This window comes from Tenebrio molitor, chromosome 8, assembly GCF_963966145.1.
Source record: "Tenebrio molitor chromosome 8, icTenMoli1.1, whole genome shotgun sequence".
NCBI lineage: Eukaryota > Metazoa > Arthropoda > Insecta > Coleoptera > Tenebrionidae > Tenebrio > Tenebrio molitor.
This window is the reverse complement of record NC_091053.1, coordinates 12,574,852-12,593,838: the sequence shown is the minus strand read 5'-3', so window position 1 is coordinate 12,593,838 and position 18,987 is coordinate 12,574,852. Positions and strand designations below refer to the sequence as shown.

The 18,987-nt window shown below is 33.3% G+C and overlaps 1 protein-coding gene and 2 long non-coding RNA genes across 5 annotated transcripts; all 3 read right to left on the bottom strand.

Moving 5' to 3' along the window:
* Positions 1-474: 474 nt before the first annotated feature.
* LOC138136704 (uncharacterized) lies at positions 475-1,714 on the bottom strand. Its single transcript, XR_011161398.1, has 2 exons — positions 1,042-1,714; positions 475-989 (listed from the first exon to the last, which is right to left on the bottom strand). It is a non-coding gene; the product is annotated as an uncharacterized lncRNA (long non-coding RNA).
* Positions 1,715-6,710: 4,996 nt separating this feature from the next.
* LOC138136703 (pyridoxine/pyridoxamine 5'-phosphate oxidase-like) lies at positions 6,711-12,936 on the bottom strand. 3 transcript variants are annotated; one of them, XR_011161397.1, is made up of 7 exons: positions 12,777-12,935; positions 11,159-11,334; positions 10,998-11,100; positions 10,874-10,945; positions 10,615-10,817; positions 10,367-10,557; positions 6,711-6,764 (listed from the first exon to the last, which is right to left on the bottom strand). XR_011161397.1 is itself a non-coding variant. In XM_069055982.1 (7 exons), exons 3-7 carry the CDS (start codon positions 11,293-11,295, stop codon positions 10,431-10,433), a joined length of 642 nt encoding a protein of 213 aa, XP_068912083.1. In that variant the 5' UTR covers positions 11,296-11,334; positions 12,649-12,716; positions 12,777-12,936; the 3' UTR covers positions 10,077-10,430. The 3 variants fall into 3 exon arrangements, 2 of the variants coding, with proteins under 2 accessions (XP_068912083.1, XP_068912082.1); XM_069055982.1 differs by lacking the exon at positions 6,711-6,764 and adding an exon at positions 12,649-12,716 and having other exon boundaries at positions 10,077-10,557; positions 12,777-12,936; XM_069055981.1 differs by lacking the exon at positions 6,711-6,764 and having other exon boundaries at positions 10,077-10,557.
* A 4,468-nt stretch (positions 12,937-17,404) lies between these two features.
* On the bottom strand, positions 17,405-18,540 carry LOC138136943 (uncharacterized). The gene is made up of 2 exons (XR_011161513.1): positions 17,705-18,540; positions 17,405-17,654 (listed from the first exon to the last, which is right to left on the bottom strand). It is a non-coding gene; the product is annotated as an uncharacterized lncRNA (long non-coding RNA).
* Between the last annotated feature and the right edge of the window lie 447 nt (positions 18,541-18,987).

Sequence of the window (18,987 nt, the reverse complement as noted above, 5' to 3'; positions counted from 1 at the left end):
TTTTACAGCGTAGAAAATGACACAAGAATCGTCTGGTCTGACATTTAACGAAATAAAATTAGGTTAGAAAATATTTTTAATTTTTGTAGTGCATTCATTCCAGATTATTGAAATTCACATTAATAAATAATCCAAACATTATTCCAATCACAAATTTTTTGCTAACTAATGGCTTTTCGCCAATATACGGATATGTTTCAGCTTTCGAAATCTTTGTGGGGCATTGCTGCAAATTTTAGTTAATCTTCGGGAGAAAAATACCCCAAATTCGAATGGAAAGTCGAATAAGATCGCAAAATTTCAAAAGCACCAAAGTTAAGTAACTGTTAACATAAAGAGAACAAGTAAATGGGATGTTACACGGTTAGTTCATATTCTCCATTCGTATTTATATTGAATGAAAACTGAAACTGAACATGGAACTAAACAGACAGTCTGAAAGTACCCACCTTAAGGAAATTGACAAATAGTTAGTCGTATCAATTCATTTATTTCTTTAAACCATAAAAGAGATCATAACATTATCATTGCTGTGAACACTAATAAGAATTGTAAATTAAGTATTGCACATAGACATAACCTCACACAATAGGAGATAACAATTTTATACATAATTTAGAGTAAGTGTTGAAAATGTGCACCCTGTTCTTGTAAACACAACCTAGTCCTTCATCTAATTGCATTAGTTACATTTTCTAAAACAATAGGATTTCATTAATTTTCTGTGTTATCCTATTTCGTAGTTCTGCCAAATCATTTATGGGTGTTGTATGGCCACAAGAAGAAATCACAAGGAGTGAGATCACATGATATAGGGGGCCAGTTGTTTGGTGTATTACGGCTTATAATTCTATTGTCGTAAAATTCGACCAAAAAATCTATTGTAGCACCATCCTGCTGAAAGTAGCCATAAACTAACTAATCATCATGTAGCTGATTTAAAAATGGAGTCAAAATTTCATTTCTGTATCTTGCAGCATTGATATTTCCTAAAAAACATTGATTATTATTTAATTACTAAAACATTATTACAACTGTTACCTTAAAAAAAGATTGGACCAATAATTCTGCGTTGGCTAATAGCAGCCCAAACACCTACTTTCTGGAGGTACTGGGGTGTTTCAATGAAAAAATGTGGATTTTCTGAACTCCACATTCTTGTATTTTGAGAGTTGACATATCCACTAAGATGGAAGTAGGCTTCATCAGTGTAAAAGGTTTTATCAAGGTGAACATCTAAAGTATTCAGAAACCATTGACAATATTCTAATCTTTGGGGGAGATCAGCTGGATGTAATTCTTGAACAGATGTGAGACGGTATGGAAATAGGTGAAGACTTTATGTTGTGCCATTGTTCACAAAAATGTCGGAAAACAGTAAAACACTGACGCAGATTTCGTTTTAGTTCCGACAAGAACTGATTTTTTGTACGCAAGACGAGGAATAAAACGAGTAAAATCACAAACACAGCTCAATCTTAAAACGGGAAAGAGAACGAATGTCAAATGTCAAAATTTTAATATGAAATTGGGACAAAACTTACTATGTAACCTGTGTAACTCCGGAGAATAATTGGTTGCCTACGAAATTATCTACACTGTTAACAAAATTAAAACGTCGTCAACGCCTACTCTAAATATAGTTATTTTTGAAGGCACGATACATACATACATAATCACAAACGTGACATTACTTCTTTCGATCATTTTCATACAAACAAGCAGTGTAGTTGCACCTAGCACTTTATTGTGGAGTTGATGTAACAATGGTTGCTAATGAAATGAGCAAATTCGGACAAATTTTCCTATCATAAACGTCGAAAATACAGATGTCGCAAAAAAAAAGGCGAGTCCATAACTCGCTTATTTATCGGAGGATTTTAATTATGTATTTACACACCAAATTAAATAGTTGTGAATAGGCTACAAAAGGGCCTAATAAATCACGTATACCCCCAAGGGCTTCAAGGTTAAACCATTGTCTAACTGTCAATATATTTTTTTTTCAAATGTGAATACATTTTTTTTTTTAGTAATTCTGTTATAGTATTTAACATTACCAGCATGGTAAATAGTATATTTCAAACCAAGGTAGGAAAGTGCTTTCTTGCAGACCGCAGGCAAAGATTATAAACCGAGCCGTAGGCGAGGTTTGTAAGTGCCTAAGCTCTGCAAGGGCACTTTCTTAACAAGGTTTGAATATTATTTTTTCCCTACCGGCACAACTTCGTTGAAAAAAGTCAAAAAAAGATGGTTATATTCCTGATTAAAACGAAAAATTTGAGAATTGAATAGTAGGCTGGGTTATTTGTTTAATTAACTTGTCATCGCATTTTAGTACGAGATCCCACTGCATGATTTCTACGTTCATCTGTTTTTTAATCAAAATACAATTTTTATAGATAATTATGAGTAGAGAAATACGTTTCTGCCGGGTTGCCTATCAAAATATGGCCGCAAGTATTTTTTAATTAAAATTAAATACATTATTTTTTTCCAAACAGTTTCGTTCACTTGTTTTTAAGATAAATTATAATTCATTTCAAAGAGAGATGTGTAAAGAACTTGAAAAGTTTTGGTTGCCATTTCTCAGTTCTCAACTTCACATCATTTTTGCTCAATTAGATAGCGTCATTTTTATTTTAACCACCCACAATGCATCCTTATCTGATGTACGGTGTGGTGCGCTAACTCTCTCTCGCTCTTATCTATCTTTAACAGTTACCCCTATTTGCGGCTACTTTTCCATAAGCAACCGTATTCCATCGTGTAGAGAAAAAAATTAGCTTTAATTTGATATATAATTTATGAGGATACGTTATGAAGTTATAAATTAAACAGAGAGGTACATGTTTACACCCGGTTGCCAAGGGGTTGCGGCCAACTGAGAAATGGCAACCCAAACTTTTCAAGTTCTTTACACATCTCTCTTTGAAATGAATTATAATTTATGTAAAAAACAAGTGAACGAAACTGTTTGGAAAAAATTAATTAATTTAATTTTAATTAAAAAATACTTGCGGCCATATTTTGATAGGCAACCCTGCAGAAACATATTACTCTATTCATAATTATCTATAATAATGGTATTTTGATTAAAAAACAGATGAACGTAGAAATCATACGGTGGGACTATTTGAAGATTTGACGTTTATTCGAAAATTTGATATAAACAGGGTAAAGTTATCTACCTACCTAGCTTATCTGTTTATTTTCCAGATTATATGATTGATCTACCAACTTGCTTTATTGAATTGGCTTTCATTTATCAATTACTTATTTCACTTTTGACATTTTTGACATTTGTATTTTGGTACAGTTTTACCATAAACATTTCATGATTAACTTTCTTACCTTAGCGAGAAAGTTGAATTTTCTCACCTCAAATGAGGTATCCGCAGCCTACATTTCTAACCGGTAGGGAAAAAAAAGGGTTTTTACTGGAGACAGAAGGATATGACTGGAGAGCCGAAGGCGAGCCAGTCACATTCTGAAGCCAGTAAAATTCGTTACCATGCGTGTATTGTTGAATATTTTATTTGTTCCTCACTTGTAAATAGTTACACAAACTATTAAAAATTCCGGTATTTGAAAAAAAAATCGTATGCGCTTTACACGTATTGTTTTGGAAACGCACATCACTCATATGAACTGGCTGGCCAGTAAAATTTTACATGGTTGCTAGTATAGGGTTATTCTAAATGATTGTAGTCGAAGTAGGCGTGAAAACTGAATGTAAAATTTATGGTTGCCGCTCCACATAAAAAAACATCCAAATGATGTGAATAGTGAGTACACACCGTTCACACACGGGAGTCAAATTGAGTGCAAAACAACTCAATATATCTGGATTCAATCGTTAATTGAAAGCGGCAAAAATGTAATAACATGGGCATGGCCTACTTCGACTACAATCATTTAGAATAACCCTGTATAATTTTACATGCTAGCCAGTTAAGAGACATTTTCAAGGTGAATACAGTAACTTGATAAACTGATGTTTACAAGTAGGGAACAAATAATAGTAGTTTATTTGACGAGTCTGTGTGTAAATTGGGCCTTTTTTGGCACGCGTGGGCCATTTTAAAACGCGAGTGAAACGAACGAGTTGAATACAACGTTTTTTTGTTCGACGAGCCCCTTAAAGGCTCCAAATTGCTTAAAACCTTTAAAATTAGCTTGACGTTTCATTTTGACAAGTTGTGACATTTATCAAAATCCGTTCACATAGGAGAAAATTCTCAAATTCTGACAGTGTCGAACAAAAAAAGATTTTTATTCTGAAAACAACAATGTATCACAAGTATACACTTACAGTCGTGAGCAATAAATTTTGGTCGTCAATGTCACTCTTTGACGCAATGGAAAATGCTCCATTGTAAAACGGTCATCAACATCATAACCTATTATCATGTTGAATGGCAGTAATTGTCATTTTTTCCTCATTTTTTTTGACACTTTGTTGACATGGGCATAATCAGGCAGGGACATTTTTTTAATTTGTGACAATATGTATAACCAAATTTTGAAATGACATTGACGACCAAAATTTATCGCTCGCGACAGTACCTACCAAAAATTAAAAAAAGTAAAAAAACGATACTTACTATCGTCTATGCTTTGTGCAATCCCGTATGTTATTATTTGTCATTTGTTTTTCCAGCTAACTTAATTTGGTTATCGCACTGTAACGCAATGCATTTTGATAGCTTCTCGCTTGGTGCTTGTCATTTGTTTCAGAAGGTAGTGGGTTTTTTTTATTTTTTTTTCTTATTTGAGGTTATGCCAGCGATACATTGTTGTTTTCAGAATAAAAAAATCTATCAGGATTACTAAAAAAAAAAAAAAATTGTGTTCGCATTTAAAAAAAAATCTTTTGGCAGTTTAACTTTGAAGCCCTTGGGGCTCTACGTGAATTTAGTTGGTAGGTAGGTCATTTTGTAGCCTATTCACAACCATTTAATTTGGTGTATAGATAATTAAAATCCTCCGATAAATAAGGGAGCTGTGAACTCGTCTTTTTTTTAGGACACCTGTATAAGGGTATGGGGTAATTTCCATCTTTTTGATTTCACTCCCAAAAGTCATTTACGCACAATCAGGTATTTCGTGTCAAGGATACTCCACATTTTTTTCCAAACTAGTTTCAGAATCATCCTGTATATACGGATACAGGGTGTATCTAAAATGCGTGTGTTAATTTTAACACGTACAGTTGGTTGCAAAAAAAACGGGAAACGAATATTTTTCTAATGTAAATTTGGTTTTCTCCATTTGTCAATTAATTGTCTACTTGACAATACCTGTCAAATAATTATTTAAAATCTCATTGAATTTTGACCATAATTCTAACCTATCTCTCGTAATTCTAACCTATCTCTCGTAAGAAGGTTTCACACTATGGAAAAATTGTAAACATGTGTCAATTTTATACTGACAGTGCCCGTTTTTTTTTTTTTGCAACCAACTGTAACAGAGCTTGTTAAATGAAACGTTTTTTCTTTTTGAATTTTTTTACGAAAAAACGTCATAAATTGATTCAGAATTTTAAATAAATTAATCAAAATGTACAGTCGAATGCAAAAAAAGTAATAATACGGACAACTTCTCACTATTTTTGCATTCGGCTAGGCAATCAAGAATACAGTCGTAGTCAGCTACCAACCAAAATGGAAAAACTGGAAGACTGGACCAAGCAGCCGAAAACTTCTTGTCTACTTTTTTTTGCATTCGACTGTATTCCCTCCTATGGGTAAGGGCGACAGTTTTCGGTTGTTACAAAAACGGAGCCTTGTCAAAATAGTTGCATTGTTATAGAAAAAATTAAATAATTAAAATTAAAATTCTCATAGTTACAAAAAAATAGAGCTGGTCAAATTTAGCGAATTTCTCTATCTAATCTAATCTACCGATTTATGGGACCAAATCGAGAAAAACAGTCAGGCTGTTCGAATATTTTTTCGAAAGCTGCTACCTATAATACATGAAGTACAACCAAATTAGGCCACTTTCTAAAACAGAAATGTTAAGATATCACATTTCTCAGATGTCGAAGAGACATTGAAATTATTTTTTCAAAACAATGCGAGCGTGGCACATCAAATTTAAAATAAACTGAAGAAGTGGAAACGTAGGGTATTTAAAGGAATAACGGTGGAATCCACAGAAGAATAAAAAAATGTAATGCGATAGGTACCTTAAAAAACGGTTTACAAAAGCTTTCCTAGACAGTTAACTGCTTGCAGCTGCAGGTTAAAGGCTATTTCCAGGCGACGGATGAGGAAGTTGCGTTACTGTCGAAAGAAGACACCATTCAAGTTTTCACAGAAAATGGCAGTATCAACCAGCACAGCCGAGTTTGCAGCTGTAAAATGTTATAGATTCTTCTGAAACAACAGAAGCTAAACGCATTTTGGCTAGCGTGGAGGAACGGCATCAGCAGGTTCTGCAAATCGAACGAGTGCTAACGGAAGTGTGCGATTTGTTTGTGCAATTGTCCATAATAATAATTGACTGTCAATTACGATCCAACATGAATTTTTGATTTGCTAATAATTTGGGTTAAAATTTTAGCAAGAGTTGGTAGATAAGATTGAATACCAAGCGCAATCCGTGGCTAATTATTATATCGGCGCTGTTGATTTGGGAGCCATTAGGAGGTCCAAGAGAAAATACCTGAAAGTAATAGATAAATTCAAAAACTAATGCAACACTTTTAATCATTTTATTTACAGACGACATTTATTATAATAATAATGATAAGAGTGCCGTGACAACTGTCTAAATGTCAATAAAATCGCTCTCTAATAAAAACGCGCCAAATGTTGTTGCAAGTGCTTCACTGCAATCCAATGGTGCTACAGAAGTTAGAAAACGCAAAAAATGGACTATGGAAATGAATATTTTCATTATACGGGAATATTTTCGGATCACGAAACTACAGGATGTTGTGAGTACTTACAGGCTTGATTGATTTAAAGCGTTCCAAAGTAAGTACCCCCAGTTTCCTGTTACTATTCAAAATTTAGCTGACCAGAGGAGAGCCATTATGAAGAAAAACTATATCCCTTCGGCAATTTTAGAAAAGATCAAAAATGATGTAAAGTTAGAATTGTTAATTAATTATTCTGACAATAATGAAGTTTCTAATAATTTACTCCAAAATTCTGTTGAACCGCAAAGTTTACAAAGTTTATCTAATCATAATGACTCTTTCTGTCCAATTCTCGATTCACCAAACACCATACAAACAGACATACATAATTTAGACTTGAGTTATAATGATATACATGTTATTAATCAAAATGTTTACTACCATCAAAATTTTAAAGAACAAATTGAAGATGAATTTAATAGAACTCTGAACGAATTTGAACATATAGAACCATTTAATAGACCACTATTACCTAAACAACAAAGCTCCAAAAAATTCTTTGCAATTTTACCTAAATTTGTAAATAACACCACAAGTTTTAAAAAATTACACAGTATTATATATAGTGGAGCTTTAACAATTATCAGATTAAATGGATCAAAAGAAATTGGCCAGACAAATAATATAAAAACGAAAGAATTACCAAAATGGGAACAAAGACTAAATAAACGAGATTTAGGTAGAATAACTCAATATTTAAAGGGTATACATTCTAATCATCTAAATAATTGTATTCAATCCATTTTAAATAACAACCGAATAAATTGTTTAAAATATAATGAATATAATAAAACATTAATAGAAATCAAAGACACTTTATTACAGAAGTTAAATATTTATTCTAAACGACTCAAAAGATATAAAAATAATAAACAACGGAAATTTGAAAACAAACTATTTAGAAATAATGAGAAGTTGTTTTACAAAAATTTAACAGATAATAAAACTAAAACTAATAATGGTACACCAAATATAAATGAAATTAAAGAATTCTGGTCAAACATATGGTCAAATGAAGTTCAATTTAATAATCAGGCAGAATGGATTCCTCATTTAGAAAATGATATACCAGATAGTAATAATCGACATTATATTCAAATTAGCCTTGAAATTTTAGTTAAAAATATTAATAGTTCACATAATTGGAAATCCCCTGGAGGTGACCAAATTCATAACTTTTGGTTAAAAAAATTTACTTGTATTCATAAATGCTTACTTGATCACTTTAACGGATTTATTAGGGAACCTAACACATTTCCAGAGTTTTTGGCCCATGGTATAACATATCTGAAACCAAAAGATTCCGATACTAAGAATCCATCAAAATATAGGCCAATCACATGTCTACCTACAATTTATAAAATTATGACATCTTGCATTAAAGTAATAATTTACGACCATTGTCAAAAATTAAATATACTTAATGAAGAACAAAAAGGTTGTGTTAAAGAGTGTTTTGGTTGTAAAGAACAACTCATAATAGATACGGTAATAATGGAACAAGCTAGAAAAAATAATAGAATAGTAGTTTATTTGACGAGTGGACCTCGTTTCACTCGCGTTTTAAAATGGTCCACTCGTGCCAAAAAAGACCCAATTTACACACGAACGAGTTGAATATAACGTTTTTTTGTTCGACGAGCCCCTTAAAGGCTCCAAATCGCTTAAAACCTTTAAAATTAGCTTGACGTTTCGTTTTGACAAGTTGTGACATTTATCAAAATCCGTTCACATAGGAGAAAATTCTCAAATTCTGACAGTGTCGAACAAAAAATATTTATACCGCATTCATAGACTACAAAAAAGCCTATGATTCAGTACCACATTCATGGTTAATTAAAATTCTTAAAATTTATAAAATTAATTTGGATTTGATTAACTTTTTATCTCATGTTATAACATTTTGGAGAACTACTTTAAATTTATCAATAAACAATAATAAATTAAAATCCGAGCCTATTCAAATTAAACGGGGAATTTATCAAGGAGATTCTTTAAGTCCTTTATGGTTTTGTTTAGCCATTAATCCTTTGACAAATCTATTAAATAGCACTGGATATGGTTTCAATATTAGACTTAATAATACCACACTATCCAAATTAAATCACCTTCTTTATATGGATGACATAAAACTTTATGCATCAAAAAAGAATCACATTTTATCTTTACTAACAATAACTGAAAATTTCTCAAATGATATTGGGATGAGTTTTGGTATTGATAAGTGTAAAATGCAATCAATATGTCGCGGTTATTACGAACATTTAGAATATATAACTCAAGAAGGAGAAATCATTAAAAATTTAAATAAAGGAGAATTTTATAAATATTTAGGTATTAATCAATCAAATCATATTCAACACTCAATTATAAAAGAAAATTTAGAAAAGCAATTTTATTTAAGAATTAAATCTATTTTAAAATCAAAATTAAACGGTAATAATTTAATTAAAGCAGTTAATACATATGCTGTTCCATTACTGACCTATTCTTTCGGTGTTATAAAATGGTCCAAAACTAATTTACAGAACATAAACATTAAAACTAGAGTTCTTTTTACCAAATTTAGTAAACACCATCCTAAATCTGCTATTGAAAGATTTAATTTACCACGCGAAAACGGTGGTAGGGGTTTTTCAGATCTAGAAATACTGCTAAAACATCAAATTGCTTCACTAAAAAATTATTTCCTCAATAGAGCTCGTGATAACACCTTTTTCAATGCTTTGGTTTCAGCCGATAAAAGCTACACACCTTTAAATTTAAGTGATAATATAATTTCAGACATTGTTAAGCCAAATATACCTGACACAATAGCAAATATAAAACAGAAGTCTTTACATGGGAGATACTTTAAAGAACTGGAACAACCAGAAGTTAATATTCAGGCCTCTCATGCATGGCTTAAGAAATCAAATATTCACCCTGAGACGGAGGGTTTTATATTTGCAATACAAGATCGTGTTATAAATACCAGAAATTATAAAAAACACATATGCGGTTTACAATCGATAATTGATAAATGTAGGATTTGCGGAACTGAAGGGGAAACAATTGAACACATCATTTCTTCTTGCACCGTTTTGGCTCAAAGCGAATATAAAAAACGTCACGATATATTCGCTAAAATTATACACATGAATTTAGCTGTTAAATTCAATTTATTAAAGAATACACAACCACATTATAGTTATACACCAGAAAGTTGTTTGGAAAATGACAAATATTATTATACTCATGTCACATCGTGAGGAAGTTCCTTAACATTGACACAGAACATAATACACAACAAAGTCATAATGCGGAGGCGAGACGCCGGTAATTATGTTGATAAGCACTGCACTATTACTTGATAGTAATATCCGTAATAGTGTATGTACTCCGGCAAAATTGCCGTGCCGCCGGGTGGAGGTGGGATAGTTGATTATAAGAATTCTGTTGATTATAATTTTGCTAATTACATACGTTATTAAGATAATACATTTTATTATCGAAATTATGACATCAATCTTTCATACGTCCATTCCGCTGATTTGGCACGTTTGAATAATATTCTGTCGGCGATTTGACCACCAGTTGAAAAATAGAAATCAATTTCATTTGGAACAATTTTATACGTCACTCTAAAAATGCGATTAAATATATATAAAATATGTAAAGTACTTTAATGTTCTATATACTCAGTATCAGGCATTTCAAGTACTTTTTTATTTTCGATAACTTCCTTCAGTAACTGATCGTGTTTTATTTTTAATTCGTTCCAATCAACTGTTGTACAGTCTTCACATATCCAGGAACGGATTTTTGCTGAAAGACTGTCTTTTTCAAAATAAACTTTGCCCTGTTCTGCGGAAAGTCTTTCTGCAATTCCCGTTAATCTTATCTGTTTTAAATTAAATAAAACTGGGTAGGTATCTATTTATTAACATCTTCACTTACTTGTCTTCCAATTTTTTCCTCACTTTTTTTATAAATCAGCAAGATGGTAGCCGCTACCTGTGGGTTTTCATTCTACAATTTCTTTATTTTAAAAAATGAATCTAAAAATTAACGGGAGTCTTACGATGTGTTTGATTTTATTACTACGCTCTTGTGCCATGAAAGTTAATGATCCATCTGCCATAATTTCTCTTATGACTACAGTTCTATTGCTAACCTTTCCACTTCTTCATTACATAAAGATTGTTTTATTATTGTCTGCTTTGTATCACTTATTTAACTTACTTTGTTGCCGTGGCTAAATTCATAAAGGATGAATGTGCGCCGCACTGTTTACCCTCTGCTATCCATTCCTTCAGTAAAGTAACAGGGTTCTTTGTATCTTTTACTTCTATAAACGACAAATCTGAACGGGGCTCCATATTTGAACAAGCTCGAATAACACGATCAAACACAAAAACCTAAAAGTTTGAAATATGTACATATTTACTTAACACTACGAAAAATACGAGTGATCTATGATCAATGTAGAACTATTTGAGTTGGCAATACAATTACAAACTTTTTTTTTTGTTCGATACTGTCAAAATTTGAGAATTTTCTCCTATGTGAACAGATTTTAATAAATGTCACAACTTGTCAAAACGAAACGTCAAGCTAATTTTAAAGATTTTAAGCGATTTGGAGCCTTTAAGGGGCTCGTCCAACAAAAAAACGTTGTATTCAACGCGTTCGTGTGTAAAATGGGCTCTTTATGGCACTCGCGGGCCTTTAAAACGTTTAAAACGTTATTCGGCTGTTTGCAACACTGCAACCGGATACTTTTATTTTGTTGATTTATTTGACAGTTATAATTGATTTCATATAAATGTTCATCAAGTGAGCTGTGCATTTGTAAAAGCACCTTTAATTTAGTTACATTACAAAAATCACATTTATGAAGGTCATTTCCAATAAATCTTTACTTGGTAAAAATACAAAGACAAAAACAAATAAGAATTACTTTAATTTAATCACTAAAAAGACGTAACATTGCTTTTGAAATCAGCAATGTTAAAATGGACAAAAACTGAAAAATTAGTCAAATCGGGTTCGCGCAGAGCAAGCAACTTTAAAGTCAAAGTCACTAGCTTTAGCTTTACTACCAACAGAAAATCAGATTTTCATGGCTTGCTTAGATGCACATTTATATGAAATTGAGTATAGGTATCTGACGTAACATTAATAGCGAAGCGACAAAATGGTATTTTCGGTTATGAAAGTAGAGATTGACTGTAAAAAGAAATTCAGAACAATTATTTAAAATTAGGTAACTAAAGTGCCCGAAGTGCCCCCCATTTTGCTCTAAACATAAATTAACTCTTCTTTTTAGGCTCTCGAACAGATTCAGCAGCATGTTTAATTTAATTTGAAATGTCAAACGTTACCTACTTGCAATGGTGCGGCTGTCAGTTTCAGGCCGTCAACAATCGGAAGTTATTCCAGTTGTGGCATTTAAAATTTAAGTTCAGTATTACCAACTCAAACAGTCTTATTTGATCACTCATTAGAAAATAAATTATTAAATAGATAACAAATTGCTAAAAAAACAGATTTAATTGTATCTTGGTTAGTATAGGTATCGCAAAAAATCTGTATACACAGATTTTACAGATTAGATTACCCATACAAACCCAAACCCCAAACCCATAAAAAATATTCCACAATTGTTTAGCAGTAAACTAAGAACTAGATATTGACTTAATGCCAAATCATTCTTAAATACATGTACCTACCTATACCTATGTATAGTAAAAACATTGGAATTTTTAAAATCAAATATCCACAACCATTAATCACCTGCCTAGATTAGAAAATTTTGACATAGGACACACCCACTCACTTTGAATTAAAATATCCTTACCTACTACAAGATTTGCTGATGTATTCTAGTTAGTTATTACTAAAATATTTGGTAAATAGTTCTTCTGGATTCTGCTGTAAACGTATGACGTGTCCTTGCAAACTACTAACTGCACTGCTTGCCAACAACACCGAACACTTTATCGGTAGATCACCTCGGCACTTTTTGGTAGATTGTGATAAAATTCGGTAGATTGGATTAGATTAGATGACGAGACTGATCAGGTAAAAATGCAACCTAAAATACATTTTACAAAGGACAAGAATTCATGAACTAAAGGGCCAATTGTTTTTGTGCCAATCATTTTCCTCAAAAATTAATTAAACAACAAACATGGATTATGAGAAGCACTTCGGATCTCAAGATAGTCATTCTAGTGGATCTCAAAGATTACCTTGTACTTTATGTCCAGGAAAATCTTTTAAGGATATGATAATATCAGATTGAAAATTCACGTCGATAAGTATCATATCAATAATAACCTATCAACTTCTTTTACTTTTTCTTCAACCGATTCAATCAGAAATTTGTTTATTAATTTCAAACATCAGTTACCAACTATTAGCAGATTACCAAAAGCTTGTAGACATTTAGCTGCAGATAAATTAAGCTCCATTATTAATACCTAATTGTCTTTCGAGCAAATCCATCTCTTCCTTTGAGAATCTTTTGCTTTTCTCCTAGAGAGCTTTCAGTGTAGCAGAGAAATCTGATAAGTCATTGAATAAGCATATAAAAGAAAATCTTTCTAATTTTGAAGTACTTCAAATACGAACTGCTTCTAAGAAACGTACACATTTATCATTAGCTAAGAAAGTGGAAGCAAAAGTAGCCGATTTTGATATCAGAGGAGCTATTAAATTATTGTCCTCGGATTAGCTTCATTCAATGAAGGCGTTGCTGAAGACCTCAAAAAAAACATCCTTCACCACCTCGCAGACGCTTTCAAACCAGGAGACTTTTCTTTAATACCTAGTCAATGAGCAAAACGTTCGAGAAACTATCAATTCCTGTCCTGCCGGTTCTTCACCAGATTTAGATGGCATGAGACCACAATACTTGAAAGATATTATATCTTTGTCAGCGGATGAGACAGGTCAGCAGGCACTACGAGGTTTGACAAAACTGTGAATAACGACCAAAACCGTGGCAAAATTCTTCTTAAATTAGATTTCAACTCAGTTGAACGGGATTGTATTCTAAAAGAAGTGCAATGTTATACCCCACTTCGTTACCCTTATCTTTATCAATGCTATAGAAATCCTTCAACTTTGTTATTCGATAATCATTTAATTTCTTCTTCTGTTGGAGCCCCTTGCGGTCTCATGATTTTTAACTTACCCGACCAAAGGTGGGTAAGTTATTGTGATCGGTCCAAAATTTCGAATTGCTAATTTCATCAGATCTTTACGTTTTGAGGTCCCCTGAACACGTTTATGAAGTTTTTAGAATGATGTCTGTCTGTCCCCCTTTTCGTTCTCCCACGATTACCTACTCAAAAACGCTTTGACGCCAAAAATAATAATAATCCGAATTGAGAGGGGCGAAATAATAAAAGACAGGAGAGAGCGCGGGGAAGGGCTTTTTTTGGTCTTTGGTCTTGGGTCAGAGAGGTCAGATCGGTGTGGAACTGTGAAAGGGGCTGAAACGGCGAGTGGTTGAACGGCGAGAAAAGGGTGTGGAGACGTCGAGGGTCCGAAGAGGGTGAGGCTGGACGAAGAGTCCAGGAAGTCCAAACCCAGACGCCGAGGAGCGGATTTACGAATCCCCGACGGAAGGTTCGTGAAGAACCAAACGCCGGAGTGCGGAGTCAAATTCCACGCCTGGATTTCGTCGTCTACTGTGGACCCGAAGAAGTCCCCGAGAAAGTCCAGGTCTCCAGAGACGTCGACCCGTGACGATCAAGACCAGGGTAAAAGAAAAAATTTTTAGTTTTAGCGAAGCCAGCGCGTCGTTTCAGGCAGAACGTTTTCTTTTGTTCGGGTTGAGTTATCGGTCTGCTGGTGACCTCGCCTGCAAACGGCCGGTCAGGCCGATAACAGTTTTTTTTTGTAAGAGTTCTTGTTTATTTTATTTATTTATCTTTTGTGTCCTCGTCCGCCGCGCGACTTCCTTTTCTATTTTGAATTTAGCTTCCTTTTTTTTGGGAAACGAGGTGAGGCCCGAGGGAACGGTCCCGCCGATCGTGGGCGTTATCAATTTATTCAGGAAAATTGGTCTTGACTTTAACAAATGCGAGATCGTTTGCTGTTCCGGGACATAGACTTAAAAGTCATAAAGGAATTTCAAAATTTAGCATCAGGTATTAAAATTAGTGACCGAGGAAGTTTATCTTTTGTATCATAACAGTTGAAAATCTTTTACACAAAGCTGAACTTCTTAGCAGACACGTGGTTTATAACTGTCTTCTCATATCAAAATTTAATTTTGGAAAATTTCTAATTATGTTAATTCAATTAATTCTTCTTTAAAGTCTTCTTTAGGAAGAATACTTAATTAACCACTTTTGGTTAAAATTTTAGCTTAGAGAATAGCGCAATGGGTTAAGAATTTTTAACGGTTGTTTTAACGTTTAACTTTTAACCAAATGTCTTACAGAATAGGCCCGTATAAAATTTGGAAATTAACTTATATTCTTCAATTCTTTCTGATATTTTTAATCTCTTATCTAATATTTCTATTACCCTCGCACCAAGAGATAAACAAACTAGTGGAGGTGGGTCTATGACGTTTCGCCGCAGCCGTTTCGCCGCGGCCGATTCGCCGCCGCCGTTTCACCGCTGGGCCAATTCGCCGCGGCTGTTCCGCTGCTGATCTTTTGTTAGCCACCTGTTATAGTTATTTTTCTATAAACCTTACTAAAAGGAGGATTTTTAGCGTTTCTTGTCAGTGTCATTTATTTATTAATGGATTAATTGCGTCCTATCTCTCTGATACCTGAACGTTAACGTCATATTTTTATATTCTGAAAATTTGTTATTGTGTCCCTATAGTAAAATAATCAATTTAATCCTTATCCAATTTTGTCTTTACCAAATCCTACCGGTAACCTCGCCCTTAAGATTTTTTTAAATGAAATTTTAACGAGGGGGGTATTAAAAATAGATTATCAATGACTCTCATTACGTTGATTCTTTGGAAACGACATTACGATTTAAAATTTGTTATGTATAAAGCTTGTTTGACACGATGCTAAATTTTGTAGAAAATTTGTTAGAAAATGAGAGAGACCCTCGATCAGGACCAATGAACGATCAGGATCATAGTCTGTCTTTGTCAGATCCTGATCGTTCATTGGTCCTCTCTCATTTTCTAACAAATTTTCTACAAAATTTAGCATCGTGTCAAACAAGCTTAATATGAGGCTGAGCCGTAGAGCGATATGGAGGGAGCACTGTTCAAAAAAATGGTTGCGACCGCGCTTTTCTGTAGACCTTAATAAAAGGTCTCGAGATAAGCCGAGCCAAACCGAAGTTAACGCAGATATTTCATCTTTTCAGTGGCGTCCCTTTAACTTTTTTTCTGGGGACAATTTTTGTAGGAATTGTAAGAAGACGACCGTAAATATTTAGTTCAAAATAAAAACAGATTTGAGTTATACAGGGTTATTCTAAATGATTGTAGTCGAAGTAGGCGTGAAAACTGAATGTAAAATTTGTGGTTGCCGCTCCACATAAAAAAATCGTCAAAATGATGTGTTAAATTGGGTGCAAAACAACTCAATATTTTTAAAATTGATTGTAGAACAACTCAATATTTCTGGATTCAATCGTTAATTTAACAAAAATAAATAAAATCCTCATCACCGCACTTTTCACCTAAAAAATGACAGTGACACCGACACAACTGACAGTTCACATGAAAGCGGCAAAAACATAATAACATGGGCATGGCCTACTTCGACTACAATCATTTAGAATAACCCTGTACAACTGAAAAAATACAAAGACAATTCACCAACCGGTTCACGTGTAAAAAACCAAATCCCAGTAAAATGACGGAACACCGACGCCTATGAAGCATCGACGACCCTCGTCACGAAATTTCACGAAGTACTGGCGGTCATTTTAAAAGGCGTCATAAAAGGTCTCCGCACAGGTCTCGCGACGTGCCGCTTCCTTTACATTGCCAGCATAGGCAGTGCTCCCTCCATATCCCTCTACGGGTTGAGCACCATATTTTTCTCACCTGGTCGATTAAAAGACGTGTTGGTTGAGATGAATTTATTGGTCTGCGTGTTACTGCATTGGTCTCTATTAGCTATGTAAACTCGGTACAGGTTGCAAAGACACACTTGTCATTTGCAACAGCACTTTTATGGCATTAGTATTAGTCATTTGAAATTACTTTAAAACTGTAATTATATGGAAAATATTCAACCCAAACTATGATTTTCTGGTCCCTTTGTGCTTTTATTTGGTTCAAAAATATGAAAAAAAAATAATCAGAGTTCAGAGCACAGACAATTAAACTATAGTAAGACGTCGCATTGCTACCCAATTTTTGGAAACACGATTCCAGCGCGGCGCTAGCAGTTGGCCGAACTAATTTTATAAAGCATGCTTGATGGAGTTGTTTAAATTAATAATTTTGTCCTCATTTAATATTAATTTCAAATGTAAAATGTCTTTAAAATGCACAACGTTTTATTAATTATAAGAAAAATTAACAATAAATGAATTAAATTAAAAACTAGAACCAAAACTAAAATTAAATATTCAGAAAATCCCCATTTTCTTCGTAAGTAACATGTCTTTGACAATTTTTTTTTAATTCTCTTCTTACGTCCTGCAGTTTTTTTTTTATAAATGACCAAATTGATTGATGCATCCAACGATTTTGTTTTAATTTCCAGAAAATGGCTTTTACATATAAACCCTGAAAATTAATTTTTCGTTCTAAGGCGATACGTAATTTCTTTCCAATACTTCTTTTATTCAAAAATACACTTAGATCGTAAATTTTGGCAACACAACACACAACTCTTCTGTTATACATAGTGGGTCGATAAAAACGGTACCAATTTTGTACGCTCATATTTTCCTGAGTTATTATCTGTTTTTATTGAGTAATATACCAGTGAAAACCTCAATATTTATAGAAAAGATTGTTGTTGTCCAGAACTCAAAAATTGTGCGTTACAACATGAAGACAAGAAGACATGCAAAAATTCTCTCAATTATAAGTTTTACAGATGTGGTTCAATATGCTCCCCATTTTTATTAGCTACCATTTGCAATCGTCTTCACTAGTGATAGATGGAGCAACATCAACATCGCACCGAGCGGCACAAACAATCATATACCTTGAGCTGAAGGCTCCTGAACGATTAACGGAATGCTGGAATCAGCTACCTCAGAGACAAATATGTAGCTTCTGCAATTGGGGACGGACAAAGACGATTACAAATGATAGCTAATAAAAATGGAGGGCATATTGAACCATATCTGGAAACTCATAATTGAAATAGGTAATCTTCAAAACCAGAATTTTTGCATGTCTTCATGTTATGACGCACAACTTTTGAGTTAGGACTATCTCTGCACAGCAAGAAGCCTCCATCTTTTCTATAAATATTGGGTTTTTCACTGGTATATTAATCATTTAAAAAACTTAATAACTCAGGAAGATATGAACGAACAAAATTTGTACCGTTTTTTTCGGCCCACTGTGTATTTTAGTTTCAATTTTAACTTGTCATGCTCCTTAAAAGAATAGGTACCGGGGGTACACACTATTGTTTGGTTTCTTTTTGTCTTGAATTGAAACTGAAAGTATAACTTTATTAAGAAGTTTCATCACTTAAGTGTTTACTTTTATAAATTACGTAGCAGATTCACAAATTGCCCAAAAAGTAGAAAATGTTATTTTTTTCCTTTCTTTATTGTTTTCTTATTGACAATTTCTCAATACTGAAAACGTTGGCTATTGTAATTACTTTCATTTAATAAATGGCACTAATTCCTACCTTTTTATTCACAGAAAGTCTTATATCTTTAATAAGTACATTTTTATTTTTTTCAGAAAAGTGTCACATTTGACAAATATTTTTTGACTGTTTTAAATACAACGGTAATAATCGAAATTTTACGAATAAATACGACGGAGTGTTTTGGCCAAATGCGTGCGGAGCAGCACCGTCGAAGCTATTCCAACATTATTATATGGGATTGAAGTGTCTTTCTGTGGTTCAGAGTAAGGTACTATATCT

Bases quoted from the DNA above. Each gene is read 5' to 3' on its own strand.
- LOC138136703 (XM_069055982.1), bottom strand. From the start codon at position 11,295: ATGGAGCCCCGTTCAGATTTGTCGTTTATAGAAGTAAAAGATACAAAG. The intron at 11,101-11,158 runs GTAAGTTAAATA...TATGTAATGAAG, and splicing joins AATTTAGCCACGGCAACAAA to AAGTGGAAAGGTTAGCAATA. The intron at 10,818-10,873 runs GTAAGTGAAGAT...AATTTAAAACAG, and splicing joins AGGAAAAAATTGGAAGACAA to ATAAGATTAACGGGAATTGC.